The 18,609-nt window shown below is 46.3% G+C and overlaps 1 protein-coding gene across 2 annotated transcripts in view; it reads right to left on the bottom strand.

Annotated features, from left to right (window-relative positions):
- kcnq4 (potassium voltage-gated channel subfamily Q member 4) overlaps positions 1-14,350 on the bottom strand; it is a 41,870-nt gene extending 27,520 nt beyond the window's left edge. For both annotated transcript variants that reach the window (XM_071904600.2, XM_071904601.2), the window contains exon 1: positions 14,049-14,350. In XM_071904600.2, the coding sequence (XP_071760701.2) occupies positions 14,049-14,350 (302 nt within the window). The remainder of the gene's footprint in view (positions 1-14,048) is intronic.
- Between the last annotated feature and the right edge of the window lie 4,259 nt (positions 14,351-18,609).

Here is an 18,609-nt window from a genome sequence, read left to right as displayed (position 1 = left end):
GGACTGTTTATCCCCGTCGGCCTACTGAATATAGCACAGGATGTATGTTTTCAACGCCTTGACCTTCCGTCACTCCATTCTGGGTCATAAATATCTCATCCATGTTCGGTGTTGTGTTTTCCCCCTTGCTCACATCCCCTCGCGAGCTAGCAAAACATCAAGCAGGATAAAGAGCATTCATTAAGTTTGCACATTCTGTCGACATTCCAAGCCGCTCCTTCGCGTTACTGAACTGCCTCCCACGAGAGAGGCGGGCACGGACCGGAACGCTGACATTTCCATTCAGGCTTTTTCGAAGATATTAATATAGCAATGAATGGACTGATTATTTGAGGTTATGACGTTATCGCCGAACATCGCCTACAATGTGTACCCACTTCATCCTCGAACCCGCTCCTCCCCTCTCCCAGTCCTTTTCACATTGCCCCTTCTCCTTTCTCCTCCTCCTGCTCACCCTAACTTTCCCTCCCTCCTCTCCTCCTTCCCTCTCCTCCTCCTCCTCCTCTCCGGAGCGTAGCTGAAGCGGAGCCAGGACCGGGAGTGGACCACTCGCAGGCCTCTCAGCCACTCTCTCCGCTCCCCTCTTTACCTCATTACAACCAATTAGGTGACAGGCCAATGGAGGGGAAGGGCGGATGAGAGCGGAGAGATAATACTCCTCTGAATTATTCATCCCCCTCCTGAATCTCACCCTACCTCCATCCCGCTCCTGCTCTCTCACTGTCTAGACCTCTTAGTTCCTCTCTCTCCCTCTACAATACCAAGTCTCTCTCTCTCTCTCTCTCTCTACTCCATCTTCAATCTCTCCCCCTGTCCCTCTTTACCATTTTCTGTGCTGAATACCAGCTTGAGATTGAGACGTAGTCCATGGGAGGGGGATTAGAGGTGCCTGATCACACTGTTGTATACTCAGGTATTCCTACTACTACATTAAGTTTTACTGGTCTCGTCTGAAGTGCACTCTGGGACACGGGACACTGCTCAGATGTCACAGGACACCACCACTGGACGGGGTCTGGCAGCCAGGGGCCAAAACAATCGATCGAGAGAGAGAGAGCACTAAGGAGAGACAGAGAGAGAGAGAGAGAGAGAGGAGGTATAGAGAAAGTAGTGTCATGATAGAAATAGAAGAGGGGGGGAATGGAGAAGGGCAGAAGGGAGAACAAAAGTTGCGAGGGGGAAAAGTAGAAATGACCACAGAGAGCGCGCACCAGTCGGAAAGAGAGAGATAGATAATGAGGAAAATGTAGAGACAGAAAGAGGTGGCTGAATAATGGATTGGATAGACGGAGGGACAGCGAGAGGAGGAGAGCCAGAGTGGAAAAGAGAGAAAGGAAGAGAGAGCGAGAGGGAGATGAGGTATCGTCTGTGAGGTCTCATCACACACCTGCTGACACTGCTTTAATCTCAGGGCCAAGAGAAGACCAGAGGGCCCACTGACACATGCATCTCACACACACACACACACACACACACACACACACACACAGCGAACATGGTTGCCGGCATGTAGGGACAGATTTACTGAGTGTTTACACCAGCAGCTGTTTTTGCAAAGGGAGTAACACAAAAAAGTCACACAAGACTCCTGCATGACATCATGAAGTATAAAGATGAGGACAGTTTCATGTGGCAGGTTTATATTTCTGTTTGTGTTTCACACTTGGTGATACTTACCACTTTCTACACCAAAACATGTTTTGGCATCAGTTGAAACCTTTTAGTCTATGAAATAATCGTCAATAATCCTTCATTACAGTCAACCTCTCTTGTGAAAGAGAAAAAAAAGGGGAGTGAATTAGTGTGCAGCCACAGAGGCAGCAGACGTAACGGTCTTGACAGACAGGGGCAGGATGACCTTTGGGCAAAGTGTCTCTCCCTCCTCCTCCCCTTATAATGAAGACTGTTAACTAGGAATTACTGCAGTGTCGGGCAATCAGGATAGAGAGTGAAAGAGAGAGAGAGAGAGAGAGAGGGGGGGGGGTGAAGGTATGAGATGGGCATAGAGGGAGAAGCAGTCCAGCAGAAAGACAAACAGATGCAGCTAAGAGAAAGAGATAGGGATAGAGTTCTGATGGAAATGGACCAAGATAAGAGAGGGAAGAGGAAGATTACAGCAACAGGAACTGAGAAAGTAACTATCGCACAAGAATAGAGGAAATGAGATTGAGTAATACAGAGATCGAGTGGAGCAACTGTCAAAATAAGTTATTTTAGGCCAAGGGGGGACAGAATGCAGGCAAAAACAATCTAACACGAGTGGCAGGCCGCCTGTGTCATTAAGGCTCCATCGTTAACATTTGATTATTGTTTATGCTTTGCCCACAATGCCACTGGGCAGGCATTTACACACACACACACACACACACGCTCCTCTCCATAAACTTACACATGCATGATTGCACACACATTTTGCAAATGTGCATATGCCAATCAAGACCTTTTCTGACAGCACACACACTTGGCCACATGAGCAATGACACACACCGACCGAAAACATACACACACATATACACACATCGCACAGCTCTCTGTGCAGGCAAGGCAGGCCTTATAAATACTGTGCTACATTGTGATTTTGTTTGAGCTCTGTCTCCATGGTGCGGCTTCCTCACATGTTTATAGTGACTGCCGTTATAAATTAAAATGGTCTCAACAACACTTAAGCCAGGCCCTCCATGCGGGCGCAGCCAGACAGGGACAACAGGAGAAAGACACAGCGACCTGGGGTATCCCAGGATAGAGAAAGAGAGAGACAAGAGACAGAGACAGAGAGCAGGCAGAGAGGGAGGGTGAGAGAGAGAGAGAGAGAGAGAGCAAGAAGAAAGTCAAAAGGAAAGGGAAAGAGAGAACACATTTCACTCTAAAAGTTAAATGTAAAGCAGCCCTTGACAAATGTGTAATGAAACCCTGAGCAAGTTTGAGTGATGGACTGTGTGTGTGTGTGTGTGTGTGTGTGTGTGTGTGTGTGTGTGTGTCTGAAACCATAACCATACAGCCATGCACCCTCCTCACCCTGAACACTATCTAGCACCATTTACAACATCAAACCGGACCAGGCCAGACATCCACACCCCTCTCTGACACCCGCAGGGCACGTGATGGGCTGAAGTTTCAAACACGTGAACAGAGAACATAATCGAATACCAGACAATAACCAGCCAGAGATACGCAGGTCGGGTCAGTGACTGCCTGGGACACACAGGCTTTTTTGGGGTGGGACCTAAACAGATCAATGAGAGGGAAGTAGATGATCTGTCAGTCAAATTTAGCTTAATGGGTTTTTTTAGTTATTCAGACAAGAATAATGTAAACGCTGATGCAGACCTTTTTCATATAACTTTTATACAACTTCCATGTATGCAATGCATAATATGAATCTGCACCCTAAGGATTTACATCTAAAAAGGAGGACAAACTCAGTTGGATTCACTCTTCACTACCTCCTCCTTGCAGACGAGGCAATAAATTACTGAAGAGCTAATAAATAACAAACCCTTAACAAGACAATAAATTATTAGGGTTACATTAGAACTCACTAATAATCAATCTCTGGAGCCTTCTTTGAAGTATTTAGCTCTTGAGTAAACTTAAATCTCTATCTTAGGACCGCACCAGTGGCTAGACTTTATCCTGTTGAATCTTTCTTTCTGACAGAATGCCTCAGAGTGGCTGTCATGTCGACCCGTCAATGAGATAAGAAAGACTTGACCTTCCTAGACTTTTATAAACTAGCATGTGAATTCCTTATCAGCGGTTAGTTACAGAGTTAGTTTCCACATTATTCAGCATCCAGTGATAATCAGCGGTGTGCAGCTACAGACCCCCATTAGGGTCAGGCCTTAAGTGTGTTGTCGAGAGATAATGGCAAGGTAAAGCTATTGATTTATTTCCAGCCTGCCCCGTGGTCTTTACAGCCGCTGACGACACGCAGATCCTGCTGGCTAAGTACTCCTCAACACCTTAACTCACACTGAACACCTTTATTAACACCTGGGTTACATTCACTGCACGAGAAATCCTGGATAATGTTGGTTGTCGTTGAACAGAAAAGTGAAAAGCGGATGGGATCACTGATGCTCAGTCTTCAAGAACTGATAGTGGAGACTGGAGAAATTCTTCCTAACCTTGACATTTTATTTCAACACATGCGCACGCACACACACACACACACACACGCTACACTGCCAAGGATGGTTACTGTACAGACGGTGACAGTGTGCCCATGGTGAGGACAGTTCTCTGCCTTTGTATATAAACAGGATTTAATAGTGGCGTATTAAATGGCGCAGCAGCTGTGAAACTTTAACACTTGGTGACGTTACAGAACTGCGCTCCCATGGCTCCCGGCGCACTGCATTTCCAGTCAAACCAGTGTCAGGCTTTACTGGCAGGGCCGTCTGTTTGCGCCACCCACCTAATCGTCTTGCTTCACCTAGCCGCTGGGTTGCCAGGTTTGACGGCCCCGAGCAACATGGATGTAAAGCAGGAGAGGGCGAGAACCAAAGCGGTGGCAGCAGATCAGAGTGCTTCAAGAGAAATCTCCCAGAACAGGCGAGGGGAAAGGTGTGAGCTGAAGCAGCGCAGTGAAACAGTGAAGCTGATGGTGAAGTGGCGAAGAAGAAAACAGGACTGAATGAGTTCGGTGAAAGCCTGCTCTTTGTCTGAAGATGTCTGTGATTTCTTTATGGGCTCTTTACACTCAGTGGTGTGTGTGTGTGTGTGTGTGTGTGTGTGTGTGTGTGTGTGTGTGTGTGTGTGTGTGTGTGTGTGCATCCGTCTGTTGGTGTGTGTGCAAGTCTGCCTTCAACCCTTTTCACACATGCATCCTGTTCTGTAAAATATTTCTAGTTAGGCATTGTGTGAATTAGAGCCAAACTTCTAGAAAAGTGGCTCTGTTGTGTCGAGACTTTGCTCCATATAGATAAATCACACATCAAAGCCACTGCAGGAGTGGATCAAGCAGACACAGTAACCATGCAATGTCTAGTATTAGTTGTCAAATTGGACACCTTTAAATTGATGATGCTGAAATATGAAACTCCTCTGCATCGAAGTATGAGAGGAAATTTGTCAGCAGCTGCCAGGAACAGTTAAACATGCAGTTTTGACAAAAATATTGCCTCTTTAGAGCACAAGGGATACATTGGCAAAAATCCCAGATAATTAGCAAATCCCTCACCTAAAAATAAATGACTGCCACAACAAAATGATACAACAATTTGGCAGTATTTCCAACTCTTCTAGTATGTCTGATTGAGCAGTCATTGGTTGTTCCAACAACCCAGACCCACCACCTTTGCTGGGAAAATTGGCAATGTTATACTATGTTCCATGTGAGAAAGAGGCTTGTGTTTAACAGAGAGATAGAAAGATAGAGAGATGAAGAATAGTGAGACAGACGGAGAGAGAGCCATGAGACTGCGGCTGGATTTTTCTGTGAGGTAGTCCCGCTTTGCAGTGATGGCCTGGCAGAGAAAGCTGCTCCCGAGTGTTTAGAGGGTCTCGACTAGTCAAAATAAACTCCTGGCATTGCCCTCCGACCCTCCTGTCCAAAAGCTACAGTATTTCTGGCCCGCTTGGGCGACAATAACATTACATAAACACAGATTACTGCAGATTAGGGGATGTCAACACCCCTACTGATCACCTTACACTCTGCAAGGGAAGGACATAGGACCACTCTCTGTGGTTCAAGGTCTCTACTAAGTGTGTGTGTGTGTGTGTGTGTGTGTGTGTGTGCGCACGCATGTGTGAGTGCATGTGTATACAGAATTTCACCTTCAGCCATTGCATGTATTCTGTACTGTCAAGTAAGTAAACAACAACAGTGTGCTTTCCCTCCTGCTGTGTGTGTGTGCGTGTGTGCGTGTGTGCGTGTGTGTGTGTGTGTGTGTGTGTGTGTGTGTGCGTGTGCATGTCCTGTTCCTGGGTGAAAGTGAGCAGAGAGAGCTGGGCTGGAGATGAGGCTGTCAGTATTGGGGGAAACCTGATTCCTGGACGGCCATCCCAGGACAGACAGTCCACTCCCAAGGGAGACTCATTCTGCTCCGAAAGGAGAAATTAATACAGCAACTAACCTCAACCCCCCCCCTCCCCTCCTTACCCCCCAGTACCCCCCACCCCTACTCACCCGTTCTCCTCTCCCTGCCTCTCCCTCCCCACACACACGCACGCACACTCGTCCTATTATAAGCCCTTCCCTCCTTTGAAGGACGACCGGGCTACAAACGCCGCTCTCTTTCTCAATCCCTCCAAAACTGGGATGGTTTCTTCACACCTCTGTGACGTCCTTCTCTCTTCCCATCTGTCCTTTTCTGACGCCTCCGCTTTTTATCTGCCCTCTCGGTCCATATGTAATACACTTCCCACCACATCCTCCCATCTCTCTCCCTCTCCCTATTCGGTTGGCTGGGAGGCCTGGTGTTTAGAAAGACCGCCTTTCAGTCGGAGTCAATGTCGGCAAACAGCTGCCCTGCTGAAGTGTCCTTGAGCCAGACACTGAATCCCTACCAGCTGCAGGAGCGCTGTTCTGTACTTGACCTCTGACCTCCCTGGCGGGGGACAAGCGGAAAGAGAATTTTCCTACGGGGATCAATAAAGTATCACATTATTATTATTGTTTAGTCCCTGCCGCCGAATCCAACTCTCGCTCCCCCCCTCCCTCCTCCTCCTCCTCTCCTGTGTCACACCCCGGTGTTAGCAGGTAGCGAGTGTCTCTCCGGAAAAATAAAGCTGCGGCTCTGGGCGGACAAGGAGGTTAAAACACTTGCTGCAGAATGTGACGGGCCACCGAAAGAGACGTCAGGACACATGACAAGAGACCTTCAGCCGGGCCGTGACACACACAGGCCAGGTGCAAAGAGGGGGGGAGAGGGAGGGAAGTGTGTGGGGACTGTTTCAAATTAAGGAAAGAGCTTAAGATTCCGACAAGGCTGAGAGAACAGCTAGATCCAACAAGAGCAGAAATCTGTGGCTTGAAGGATATCACTTAATTACAGCGGTTTGACGTAGAGCTACTGTAATTGAACTTAAATATTTCCCCAGGCGCAGCAGGGTGGCCTAGAGGTTATAGAGACCATCCTTCAACTGGAGGATCCGGATTCAAGCGCCTGTGTCAGAAAGCTGGATTATTAATTCCTTCCTTGTTCCTTCCTTAATTCCTTCCTTGTCCAAAGACTAATTTCTGAGTCTAAAACAAACTGAAATCTGTGAACAATAGTTTTATCTGTCCGAATCTAACTATTGCCGTCAAGAGGAAGCATGGCCGCACCTGGTCAAGAAGTCCTCCTGACACTAAGCCTGTCTCCCAAATCACATCTTCACAATCTGAAGAACACAAACCCAAACGCAATCCCACAGAATCGTCTGCTCCGAGTTCCCATCCAATCCAGTTACTCTGGCCTTAATCTCATTAGTAGCTCAACCGAATGTTAGTTCCTCCTTCACTCAAAGTATAGGAAATGCCAAAGATTTTCTATTGAAGAAGCATGACTGGAGCTGAACTGTTGGCGTGTCTTCACAGCAGACTCTGAACGCTTGTTAATGAAGATATTAAAGGCTTCCGGCTAAACCACAGAGCTTTTGATGCACAGTATCTTTAAACCTCATTGCTCGTCTGTGATAAGCTCTGCCAGTTAAAGGCAGTCCAAACGCAGACTCCTCAAAATCGGACGGCCTACATTTATTCCAGGTGTTCAAAGATTGTCTGTAGGATAGGATAACAGGAGGGGTCAAACAATGTGGAAACCACTTGTTCAAAACTAAAGTCTTTATTTGAGACTATTGTGTAACTTATGTTTATATGTGTGCAAGATTTGTATCTATTCTCCACATAGTTCACAAGTTAGCTGATCCCTGATGCTCTCTTTCACCAGTTTACCTCACTGAGAGAGAGAGAGAGAGAGAGAGAGAGAGAGAGACCTTTTAAGAAAAGAGATGACAAACCAATCAGGACTGAGTGGAAGAGAAGGGGAGAGAGGTAGTTAGAGGGAGGAAGTCAGTCAATTAGACAGGGTAGTTTAGCAAATGAGAGATGATATTCCCACTCAGGAGGAAAAGGAGGGAGGGAGCGATGGAGGGAGAGAGAGGGGAGGGAGAGAAAAGGCAGCTGGGCTATAAAGGATTCTTAATGGAGCAGAATTTACACAACCTGCTGAGGTGAACAGATAAAAAAAAACAGCAGCGGTAAATGAACAACAAGCATCCAATCTGCAGCCATGAGCAGGTTAAAAACCCACACAAAGTGCCGAGTGGCTTTCTCCCTCCACCGCTTTATGGTGCCGCTTTCTCTCTCTCCCCCCTCTTTCTCTCTTACTTAGTCATCAATAAAACCTTATTCATATGCTGACTAAAAAGGCAAACATCAAAACAAAAAGCTATTTTCTGACGTTATTCAGCGCATTAATAATAAAAAAAGAAAAAAAAGAAAAAAAAAAAAGGTCTGCCACCAAAAGCGTCAGGGCTTTTTTAGAGGATGTTGGAGTGGGAGATTTTAGTGGATTTTGTGCCGCGTGGTTGAAAACCTGTGAAGGCAGCTGATGAACCAAACTGTTTCCACGACCAAGGTGAGACAGTAAACTAGCTGCTGCTTTAATAGACGGACACAACTCAACCTGGGGATAGAGGGATGGAAGAAGGCGAGGAGAGAAGGATAGAGAGCAAGCCACTCCATCAGCAACCTGTCTGATTTCAAAACTATGGGCTTATGAATGTCAGATAGGCAATTCACCATTAACGAAAGGCCTAGAAAAACCGCACTACATGCACAGAATTGGTTAAAGAAGATGTGTAAAGAATTAACTCTAACCGTAGTAATTTCAATCCCTTCTTGGCCCAAAAAATCCTCAGACATGCAACTGCGTCCGTGAGGGAATGCTGTGAGGAGGCTGTGGAAAGGTTAGGAGTTAGGAGTCCTGTGGTGGGTATCTTCCTCCGCATCTATAAATAATGTGACTTTAGGCTCAAGCTTTCATAAACAGACACCATCACTGGTGCCTGTGCCATAAAAGGTTAAAGTGAGGGGATTCCCACAGACCGGGGTCTCATGAACATGGAGACTGAAAGGTGTGGGGAGTAGAATGAGCACACATGATTTATCTTGCATGAGAAATGAATTTTGCGAAACTAGTGTTTTAAATCAGAGAGAGGGAGAGGGAGAAAGAAGGGGGAGTGGGGTGTCCACATCCCTGTCAGACTAATGATTACTGTGTAATTTCTTTAAAAGCATAAACAATGCATTATTAAAGCAGTAACAGCTTTGCGAGCACTAAAGCATTCTCTCACACATTAATGCGGGTCTATGTGTGAGTGAGTGTATTTGTGCATGTTTACACCCGTATGTGCAGTTCGCAAGGAAGCAGCTATTTTGCTGCTTGTTTAGGAAACAGAGGAACAGAAGTGTATTAACTTAAACAGAGCTACAGAACAGAGAGCTACATAGTATTCTTCAGAAACAATTCACTAAGCTCTCAATTAGCCTGTCTGGTGGGTTAACATAGAGCTCTATTCTCTCTCTCTCTCTCTCTCTCTCTCTCTCTCGCTCTCTCTCTCTCTCTCTCTTATCCACCCACCGATACTGTACTATCTCAAATCTAAAAACTCCAAGTTATTCCCATTTATAATTTTCCTCCCCATCTCTGTTCCTCCTTTCTAAGACATCAATAATACATGGCCGGTGTATTTTCACCTTCCACAGAACCGATCAATCACTCTGGCTGGTCAGTGCTCGGTCTCGACTGCTTTTCCTGTCCGTCTACACTACATTACGGCCAGGCTGGGGTCCAGCGGAATACCCAGCCAGACTCTAAGATGGAGAACGGCAGCCCCCGAGCCAAGATCAAGACATAGCTCGGCTGCTTGGATTTCCTCAGCTGTGGTACTGGTTGGCACCGGGTGGCATGGCCTGATCGGGGACTAGTAACCCGCTTTTAGACCGGAGTTCCGCGGCCCCAAGGGACCCCTGGTGGGCTGAGTTACCGGGGCAGAGCAGGCGGCCTCATGTGATGGTCTATATGTGGCACTGTCTATAGTGGAAATGGGTTGGGGTCAAAGGTGAGGGGCAACAGCGAACCCGATCCATCTGTCTGTCATCTGCCAAGTTTGTATGGCACACACACTCAAAGTTTACCCACGGCTCTTTGCACACAAAGACACTCCAAGCATGCACACACACACACACTCAGAAAAACACAGAGAAACAGAGAGGACACACATACTACAGACACACACTCACTGTTTACCCATCATTCTCTCTCAATCACACACATGAATGTACACAGATTTTCTTACAGTGTACACTACCAGTTAAAAGTTTGGACACACCACATTTTACTTTAGTTTTACTATTTTCTACATTTTAGAATAATAGTAAAGACATCAAAACAATGAAATAACACAAATGGAATTATGCAGTGAGCAAAAAAGTGTTAAACAAATTAAAACTTAAAGATTCTTTAAAGTAGCCGCCCTTTGCCTTGATGAAAGAAATTCATACATAGGCATCAACTTCACTATTTATATTTGTCTAAGAAACAAATTTCAAGCATTTAAGCATAAGCCTTTCGATCAAAATGGCTTTAAGATAATGAAAAACATAGTACATTCAATCAGGTGTGTCCAAACTTATGACTGGTAGTGTTTATGTCTCATTCACACAGATTCCTTGAGATCACAACGCACACTTGCAGCGACATTGGAGTTTCTAGAGACTTAAAAGACTCAGATTGCCTGAGTTAGAATTAACCAACTCAGACAAGCAGGCGAAACCCTCCCACTGACATCGTGGGTTTATTGCAGGTGAAACAGAGAGACGGGATTCAAAGGTGACAAAGAGGTCTCGAGCTTTTACTGTGAGCAAGTGAAGGGGCCATTACAAGACAAGAGGCACTTAACATTTTAAACGGTCCACGCACCATTTAAAACAGAGCCACAGCGAGCACAAGAATCGGCCGTGTGTCCAAGCAACCGATTAGGTCGGTGAGCAGAGGAATTCTTCACCGCCGACCGTTTTTCACAGAGAGACGCGGAAGTTTCCAGGAAGGCTATTGTCTCTTTTAATGAGGCTCTGCGTTCTCACCCCTCCCCATTTTCTTGGCAGTGTAGAAACAAAGCTTTTAGTTGAGTCTGGTCACTTCTCACCTAACTAATGCCAGGTCTCCAGTCAAAACATCAGGAGGTGAGAGGGAGAGGAGAGGGAGAGCAGAGGGAGAGGAGAGGAGAGGAGAGGAGAGGAGAGGAGAGGAGAGGAGAGGAGAGGAGAGGAGAGGAGAGGAGAAGAGAGGGAGAGGAGAGGAGAGGAGAGGAGGAAAATGCCATCTCAGAGTTAGCATGCAGCTGTTCTGCTTGCAGAAGAGTGTTTTGAAGAAGCCGGTCATCCACAGGAGAAAGAGTGATTCCTGGAGTGGGAGCTGCCCCTACATACAGATGTGAACCAGTTTCCAGGATTGTAATCTGAACCGTTTAGGAGGGGGGACGCTAAAGTGACACAAGATCTAGGGGGAAATGTCTCTGCCAGAAAGCATCTTATGTGCAGCTGTTACAGTGACGGCGGGTTTTTTGAGAAGGGAAGTGGGACTGAAGTGGGTGCCCATGGAGAAACATTACAGTGGAGAGCTACTTCACCTCTTTTCCATACACACACACTCACACGCACCTGCAAAGAGAGGCTCTCTAGAAGCAAGGCATCTGCTCCAGCTTCCCCCATCACAGTGCAGGACTAATTAAAGGATCAAGGGAAGTCAGCGCAGCGCCCTACACAGCAGCGTATGGCTCGATTCAATTACAATAGATCAACCCCGCTTTAATTGAGCCTCCTCATACAATGAAATTTCTTCACACAAGGTGCAGCTCTCAGCATGCTGAATGCCTCACATGTAATTAATCAAAACAAATGCACAGCTCAGGGTGATACAGTATCAGGGGAATAATGCACTCAGGTAGGCATATGTGTACCCGACATATTTCATGTCAAAGTGCAGGGATTTTGCAAACGAAAAAACCTAGCGTGCACAAGCACTTCTGTGTGTGCAACTGAAGTCTCAGATACACCTTACCATGGTCGTCAGGCCGTCATTTGGGGCGGCTCACTTCACAAACCCAGTCCAGTCCGGTGTTTGAGGCTGTGGCATATGAAACATGAGCCAGGCACCTCGGAGCGCCTGCCCTGCCTCCCTGACAGAGAAATAACAGCAACGGCAGAACTGCCAGCCACTCCGACACCCAGTAATGTCAGGGAGAATGTCACCGGCAACAACCCGGCAAAGGCCATTGCTCTTAATAAGAAACATACAGGATAGCGATGGTGGTACATATGTAGCTCTGTCTGAGCCATGAGGATGGGTGTGCGGTCTCAGGTGTGAGTAAAAACCAAAGAAAGAAAGAGAATAGAGGTGAAAGACAGACAAAGTGAGACCAGAGCTTGTACACACTAAAGTGAATGTGCCAGCAGCCTATGTACGTATGATGAGAGCAGATATGTGAGCTGCGGCTCTGCAATGGGGTTTCCCTCTGTTATAAACACATGATGGCACTGGCAGTTAAACAGCTGTGCTTGTCTAAACAACGACACAGAAAGCACGGGGCCGGTCCAAGGAGCTCCCACACACACATAATGCTCCGTCCTCCGTGTGCCAGACAGAGACACAGCTGGGAGGCCGCTGCTGTCAGAGACCTGAACCGTGCTTCACTTAAAATGAGACTGAAATATAGTAAGACAACTGAGACGACAGTTGTAGACGCTCCTAAAAACGTAAGGAGCATCAGCTATTGAGTGAAGTCTGAGCCATTCACACTGTAAGACATATCAGCTATCCTGCACAGAGAAAAGATCATTGTTGAGCTAAAAAAATTTATTCGAAGAGAAGGTGCTTTTTAAGGATTTACCCACCATCCAACCGCGCTTTCTAAAATTTTCCAGCAAAGTTACCAAAGAGGCTTAAAGGAAATCAGATTTACAAAATGCAATCAGTTGTTTCACTTACAAACAGGTTCACTTTCGGGCAACTGGAAGTTCAAGGAGGCTTTTGTTGTGGTGAGAGTCTGGTTTGTGTCCTGCTGAGATGAGCGGCAGGCTGGTCCTGTGTGGTTTATATGTTAGTCTGTCAGAAGGGAGCAGCCTCAGACATTTCCACTGTTTATATGTTGCACATGTGTGTGTAGCCTATAGGTACATCCAAGCCATGACTCCCTTTAGCTTGAGTTATCTCTCTGGTACTGTTCTGTTAAATGGACAGATTTTGCATCATCTGTTTAAATTGTCATTTAGGCAAAAAAAAAAAAAAAAAAAAAAAAGTTCATTTTGGTGTCAGAGTGGGTTTCTGTAGTTTTAACAGATGCATCATTTACTTCAACTGTCACATAAATGCTGCAGCAACCAAATACGCTCAGAGGGAAGTTTTCTTCACACAACACCGTCACCCTCCCTCACATGTCAACACCGGGGTTCAGTCTTAATTTTCTGTCATTTTCCCCAAGGGATTACGTTACAAAGTGTTTGGGACCTCTCCACTTAAACTCATTAGTCAAACAGGCCAATTTACAGCAAAACAGAAACTTTATCGTAAAAAAAAAAACAACAGTTAGCAACTGACTATCAGCAGGTATCAAAATGTTTACATGGGGTCTTTGATAAAAATGCCAATTACCCCCTGTGATTTGGGACAAATTAAATTTAATAACCGAGGTCCTCGTTGTGATTTAATCAGATGGAGACTAGGGGAAATTGAGCAGGAGACCCCGTGTTGAGATGATGTATGGCATATGTAATGTCTAATTGCCGAATAAGCAACTCCACCTGCTTAATTGGAAAATTCATCAAATGAATGCTGTTGTGTATCGATCAAAACACTTGATTTGAAAACGTCTGTAGGGCTAATGCATCGCACACTTTGACTTCAGTTTCTAACTCTCTAAAAGACTTAAACAGAAAGAAAGAAAGAAAAAGAAAGAAAGAAAAAAAGAAAGAAAGAAAAAACAAGACAGAAAATAGCCAAATGTGCAGCGGTAACAGCCTAACAGCCTAACAATAATGATGATAATGATAAACTTACATGAAAGCATGGTAGATGAATGCCCATCCTCGCGGTCTTTCCAGCACGTTGTACAAGTAGTTTTGTAACTTTCGGTACCGTTTGCTTGAAGCGGACGTGTTGGCCCGGGGTCCGGGCGGTCCGGGCAGCGGGGTGCCCAGCAGCCCTGTGCGGTGAGACGGGTGTCCGCGCTCCGGGGTGGACGGCTCGCTCCGCTCCGTGTGGACAGCGGTGAGAGCCACGAACTCTACCCGCCGGTCGTCGTTCGGAGCCGGGGGCACCAGCATTCTGATGCCGCCGTTGTTTGACGGACTTCCTAACATCTTCAGACTGATACGAACTGGGCAATTAAACTACATATGATATGATACTTTTACTGGATCATCCGCAAGATCACAGAGCAAAGTTTTGACCGAGTCATAGTCCCGTTTTTTCTTGGTTGTAAACTGAACTAAACTAGTCTACCTTCACCAGTCAAGCCGCAGGAGTAAATGTCATCCCTGCTCTTTTTCAGTATCTCTTTGATTTCTTCTGATGAAAAAGTTATCTGTAAATCAAACCACGATCGCAAAAGAAAACATGCACAATACAGTAAGTGCGACGCGCTAAAACGTGACCTTCACAGATCATTGTTGAGATTCAGATGTGAGAAGTAATCAGCGGGGTGCACACGAGTAATTACACGGCAGCAACTCCAAGAAACAGTGAACTTTGAACGCGAGGTGCTGACGAATTCCCATTACTTCGCAGCAATGTTCCCACAAAACAGGCCTAATTCTGTCAAATCAAATATAGCAAATCCAATCCATTGCCCTAAGTAGACTTTTAACACGCAGTTATCAAACACTACACAAGGATGTAAAGTAAACGGCAAACGAGCCCAGTGATCACCTGCAGCCTAAATTATTCTCCCAGTAAGCATTCTTTCAGCAAGTTCATTTTTGCAGTTCATAATGTGTTAATTGCCCGGCTGAGAGTCGCCACAGCACCATCAGCCTGCTCGCCCTCCTCTCTCCCCTCCTTGTGCGTCTCCCTGGTCCAGCGCTCCGGCGGGGTGGAGCGCAGAGGAGTGAAGACCATCAGTATGATGTCGAGGAATCGCAGACGAACAAACTCTAAAACTCTAGGATATAGCCCGACGGCTGCCTGTCACTTGCACCTGGTTGTTAAAGATGGTAACAGCTCGATGAAACGATGAAACCCTACCGGCGACTTCAGACACAAACAGTAGGGGTGGCGAGATGAGGACGCGACGCACAGGATGGGTATGGGATGCACGCAGTGACGGGGCAGAGGGAGACTGGAGGATCACACTGATACTCTGTTTGTGAAGCTTTCCCGGAAGAATCAGAGGCATCGGGCAGCACTGCTAACGTGGACAAGAATTGCTTATTAAATACTTATATATCATAATTATATGATCATTATAAACATTTCCTGAGTAGTTTACAACTACTGAAGTGCACCAGCTACCTTGTCTGAGCCATTAGGTTATTTCCCACAACATGTTTTCTGTATTGGTCAGAGGTGAGGTTACAAACATTTTCACTGGTGTCAACTTCTATGTTCTGACACATTTGGCACTTAAATGAAAATGTCACTCTTGTTTATTGTGGGAGGGAGCTTGAAACCATGGCTACAGGAGTTTGGGACAGCAGAGACAGGTGCTGGAGGACGCAGCGACACTGACTGAGCACACTCTCCTCTGTGGACAGACCTTTCTAAATCTATGGCTCTGACACACAGGGGCTTGCGGTTATGACACAAATACTACTGTTATGGATCACAATGCCCTGTGCAGGGATCACCTGTTGAGAGGGCCTCTGTGGAACGCACCGAGGTGGTCCCCAAACCAGATGATACAGCCCGGCCTGGCTGGATCATCTGACCACCTCAAATCTGATCTATTTTTGAACTCATTGCTATGTGCAGACAAACAGAAGTACCAGTACCAGATCACCTGTAAGCCTGGGGTAACCGGAAGTTAAATTCCTGAGGAGAAAAATTACAGTTACAATTACATATTTTTGATAAAGTTCTTCAAACCAAAAAGAAGAAATCTGCTTTCTTTCTCTAGAGCTCCAGCACTCACATCTCTGGCCAGAGAGATAAGTAAAGCATTGGGATAGATTCAACCACAACAACACAGGGAAACACAAATCTGTTTTTCATGAATAAAAATATTAGTCAATGCCCATGTCTCCACTTGGATCGGTAAAACAGAAACTGACCATACACCATAGACGTTCGTTTGGCATTCTGAAAGATTTACAGAGTGCCATAACAATAAACAACGCAAGTTACTCATGCTGAGTATGTGTGTCCCTGTCCGATGTGGCGGCTGTAGTTTACGGAACATGCAGAGCGGAGGAATGAGCGGGGGAATGCAGAGCCACTGGAGCTGGAGTCTCTCACAAGTCACAAAGGTCCCGCTCCTCTTACATAACGTAACATCACTCACCCATAACTCTTTACATGGCATCTCCACTACAGGGTGGCAGACTTATCAATGGCAATTAAATGGATTCAGTTGTTCACAATTGTTCTTCATACAGCTATGTGTTAATGCAGACGAGTGACTGGCTGACATGACAAATCAGTGTGAATTGTTCTAATATTCCAGTAGCTTGTGCATTAAAGGTGCACAGTGTTGTGTGCATGTTACCTGTTTTGTTCAGAAACTAACACCTACAGTATATATCAATAGACTTCACTATCACTGTTGGAAGTCATTGATTTTGTTGGATGTAGGATTCAGTTTCCAATTCATACTGCGCTAGACTTATCCAGTCCAATTTAGAATGAATGCAACAGCAGAATACGCTTAAAGTCCTAGATTGCCACGTTAAAGGAAAAAAAAATGCAAAGGTCAAATTAACACTCCCCCAAACAAGTGTAACAAATATTCCGGTCTTCTTGGAATGACCATGTATTATAGAGAAGTGGGAATCTCCCACGCCAACCATTTCTCTGTTACCCTTTCTCCTCTCCTCTCCCTCTCTCTGTTCCTCCCCTCGTCCTCCCTCTGTCTCTCAGCAGTCCCCTCTTTGTCTCCAGGCGGGGCACGGGGCTCCTGCTGGCCAGCCGAGCGAGAGGAGAGAAGGTGTCGACGGACAGGCCAGATCTGCTCCTACACTGAGGGATTAACATCAAAGTTTCACTGGGGAGAACCATGCCCCACCTCCCACCCCCCCACCTCCAGTCCAGTACCAGCCCTGCCCCAGCGCCCTCTCCGCCCAGCAATCAACACTCGTAACTGGGCAGGGTATCCAGCGTGGGTCCCAGGCTAAAGGCTGGAGCCGTGACAACACACAACAGCTGAGCAAGGTCAGACTTTCATACGCAGATAAAAGAGTTGACCGTACAACTGTACACAACCACACACACACACACACACACACAGATTGTAAAGAAGACACACAAATGATGAGAAGAAAAGCTCGCCACCACAGCTCACACACATTTGGTGGCACTCATCAACGCCTCTCGTATGAGGGTGGAATTACAGAGGGGGGTGACCTGGATGGGACAGTGGGGGTCCAGTGTTAGGAGGCGGCTGTTGTGTTCCCTTCAAGCCCACCGCTCCCCTCTCTGTTGTTTTTCCACTGCACTCTTCGCTCCACTCCGACCAGCATTCACTCACGCCCCACAGAGCCCAGTGAGCTCCGGGAGTCGACAGCCACTCAGGGAATCTATGGGAACTTAAAAATACTCACATCAGCACTTGTGCGCTACACATAGTACAGTACAAACTCACTCCGGCCGACCCCCACCAACCTTTTATTTCCGCTGCGCACTTGGAGCTTTACTTACGCCACTTAATGGCTTTCCCAGACCGCAGTCTTGTTTGCCTTTATTTAATCTCTTTTCTCTTTCCCTTTTAATCTGTGTTTCTTCCTCTTTAACCCAGATTTTTCTTAATGGGAAACATCAGAGGGAGAAGGAAATGGAAGGAGTGGGGGGGCGGCAGATGAATTTGTTGATATAGTGTTTGTTGTGTGGGGTTAATGTTGTTGTGATAGGCCTGGTAATAGTCTTTGGAGAGATGAGATGACATTGTGTCAGCCGCTATCAAACACTACTGGCTTTGGAGCGAGAACCCCTCTGAGCAACTCACTCCAACCATCACGTAGACACTGTGAAAATGTCAGCTGACGCGAGAGTTTCTCTGGAGTTTATCAATGTCAATCTACCATTCTGCAACACGAATATGCATAGCTTCAACCACAAAACCCAGCGACTGAATGGTCAGCCTCTCTGATCCAGGAAGTTACAGTAGTTTGGGTGGAGACCTCACCCAGTGGCCCATTCATGACCAGTCAAAAGAGCCTTTGTACCTTACTACCCCCCCTTACCGCCTTTACAGCAGTGACTAAGCAAGCCCCTGCTATGAGCATGCAGTGTTTTACTGAAAACCAGTTAGAGGGGTGGACAGCATCGCAGTCACATGGAGACATCACCTCACTTCTGTCATCCAAAAACAACCCTAACCTAGACAACTCTGCACTATAAAAAGGCTGGCCGAACACAAAGCGGTGAATCTGGCTGGTTCCAAACCATCCAGTGGTAAAGAGTCCCGACC

Source organism: Centroberyx gerrardi, chromosome 19 (genome assembly GCF_048128805.1).
Source record: "Centroberyx gerrardi isolate f3 chromosome 19, fCenGer3.hap1.cur.20231027, whole genome shotgun sequence".
Lineage (NCBI taxonomy): Eukaryota > Metazoa > Chordata > Actinopteri > Beryciformes > Berycidae > Centroberyx > Centroberyx gerrardi.
The sequence above is the reverse complement of the archived record's forward strand: the minus strand, read 5'-3'. Positions and strand labels throughout refer to the sequence as shown.